This window comes from Cyprinodon variegatus, unplaced genomic scaffold, assembly GCF_000732505.1.
Source record: "Cyprinodon variegatus isolate N-32 unplaced genomic scaffold, C_variegatus-1.0 Scaffold1365, whole genome shotgun sequence".
Taxonomy (NCBI): domain Eukaryota; kingdom Metazoa; phylum Chordata; class Actinopteri; order Cyprinodontiformes; family Cyprinodontidae; genus Cyprinodon; species Cyprinodon variegatus.
Genome location: NW_015151818.1, coordinates 38,156 through 39,227, shown reverse-complemented (window position 1 = coordinate 39,227; position 1,072 = coordinate 38,156). Strand labels below are relative to the sequence as shown.

The window sequence follows — 1,072 nt, the reverse complement described above, 5'->3', positions numbered from 1 at the left end:
CCTCCAGCAGAACCAGGCTCAGTGTGAGCGGCCATCTGCTGAGGCCCACTGGGGTTCAAGGAGACAGAAGCAGACATAGAAATAGAAGCATAGATACAGAAAGAAGCAGAGAGGTGTATGGTTATAACTGCCTTCTACTGATGAAGGTCGACAATAAAAAGATGAAACTCTCCTTTCTTCTTCCAACTTTCTATTAATTTCTATGTTTTAAAGCTTGACATCCTGTTTGTATGGAGGGTCTGTTCTGATGTGGTTTGTTCTTCGTTCGACTCCCTCTAGTGGTCTGGAGTTCTTCTGTTTTGTGGAGCAGGCATTTTGCTTTTGCTTTCAGTTTTTTTTGTGTTTACAGCATTTTTCTTTTGCATTTTTATTTTTGTGATTGCGTGTTTATAGAGTTTGTACACAGATGTTGTCTATAATGTGCTGCGTGTTTGCAGCCATTGTCCAGCGTAGAATTTTTTTTTCTAATCTGAGGAAGTCCAGCTCATTTACCCGGCCTGACCTACAGGCTGGAAGCTCTGAGTTGGTTTTTTATTGCATTTTTTAAATGTAATTAGTGATTTTTCTATGAAGCTCCTCCCATTCTAGGGATCTAATGAAATACCTGCCTCTAACAGGATGATGTGTGTGTTACAGGATCGAACACCTGAGCCTGAACATGGCCATGCAGCTGCTGGTTGGAGTGCCTCTTGAAATGGTCCATGGGGCCCAGAGGATCGGCCTGATCTACGTCTGCGGGGTGCTGGCAGGTGGGGCTGAGCTCTAAGCGTCATCCTGAACACCCGGTGGATCCTCCGTTAGACCATCTGCTGGATATCTGTCTCCATTTCACAACATTTTAGAATCAGCCCTGTGTGAGTGTGCGATGAGCTGAAGACAGATGGTTTGATCTGTGATCACCCAGCAGACGGGGTGAGATGTCAGTTCTCCATCTAAAGTCCCCCATATTCATTACCGATGGAGCAGAAGGAGATGCATGGAAACACCTTCAGTACTGATGAAATATGAAGAGAGACAAACATGGTGGCCATGACTCCTGTTTGGAAATAAGTCAGAAAGCCTCAGAGGAGCG

At 44.9% G+C, this 1,072-nt stretch overlaps 1 protein-coding gene across 6 annotated transcripts in view; it reads left to right on the top strand.

The window, feature by feature from the left end:
• rhbdl3 (rhomboid, veinlet-like 3 (Drosophila)) overlaps positions 1–1,072 on the top strand; it is a 72,607-nt gene that overhangs the window by 63,955 nt on the left and 7,580 nt on the right. For all 6 annotated transcript variants that reach the window (XM_015402545.1, XM_015402546.1, XM_015402544.1 and 3 more), the window contains one exon: positions 637–749. In XM_015402545.1, the coding sequence (XP_015258031.1) occupies positions 637–749 (113 nt within the window). The remainder of the gene's footprint in view (positions 1–636; positions 750–1,072) is intronic.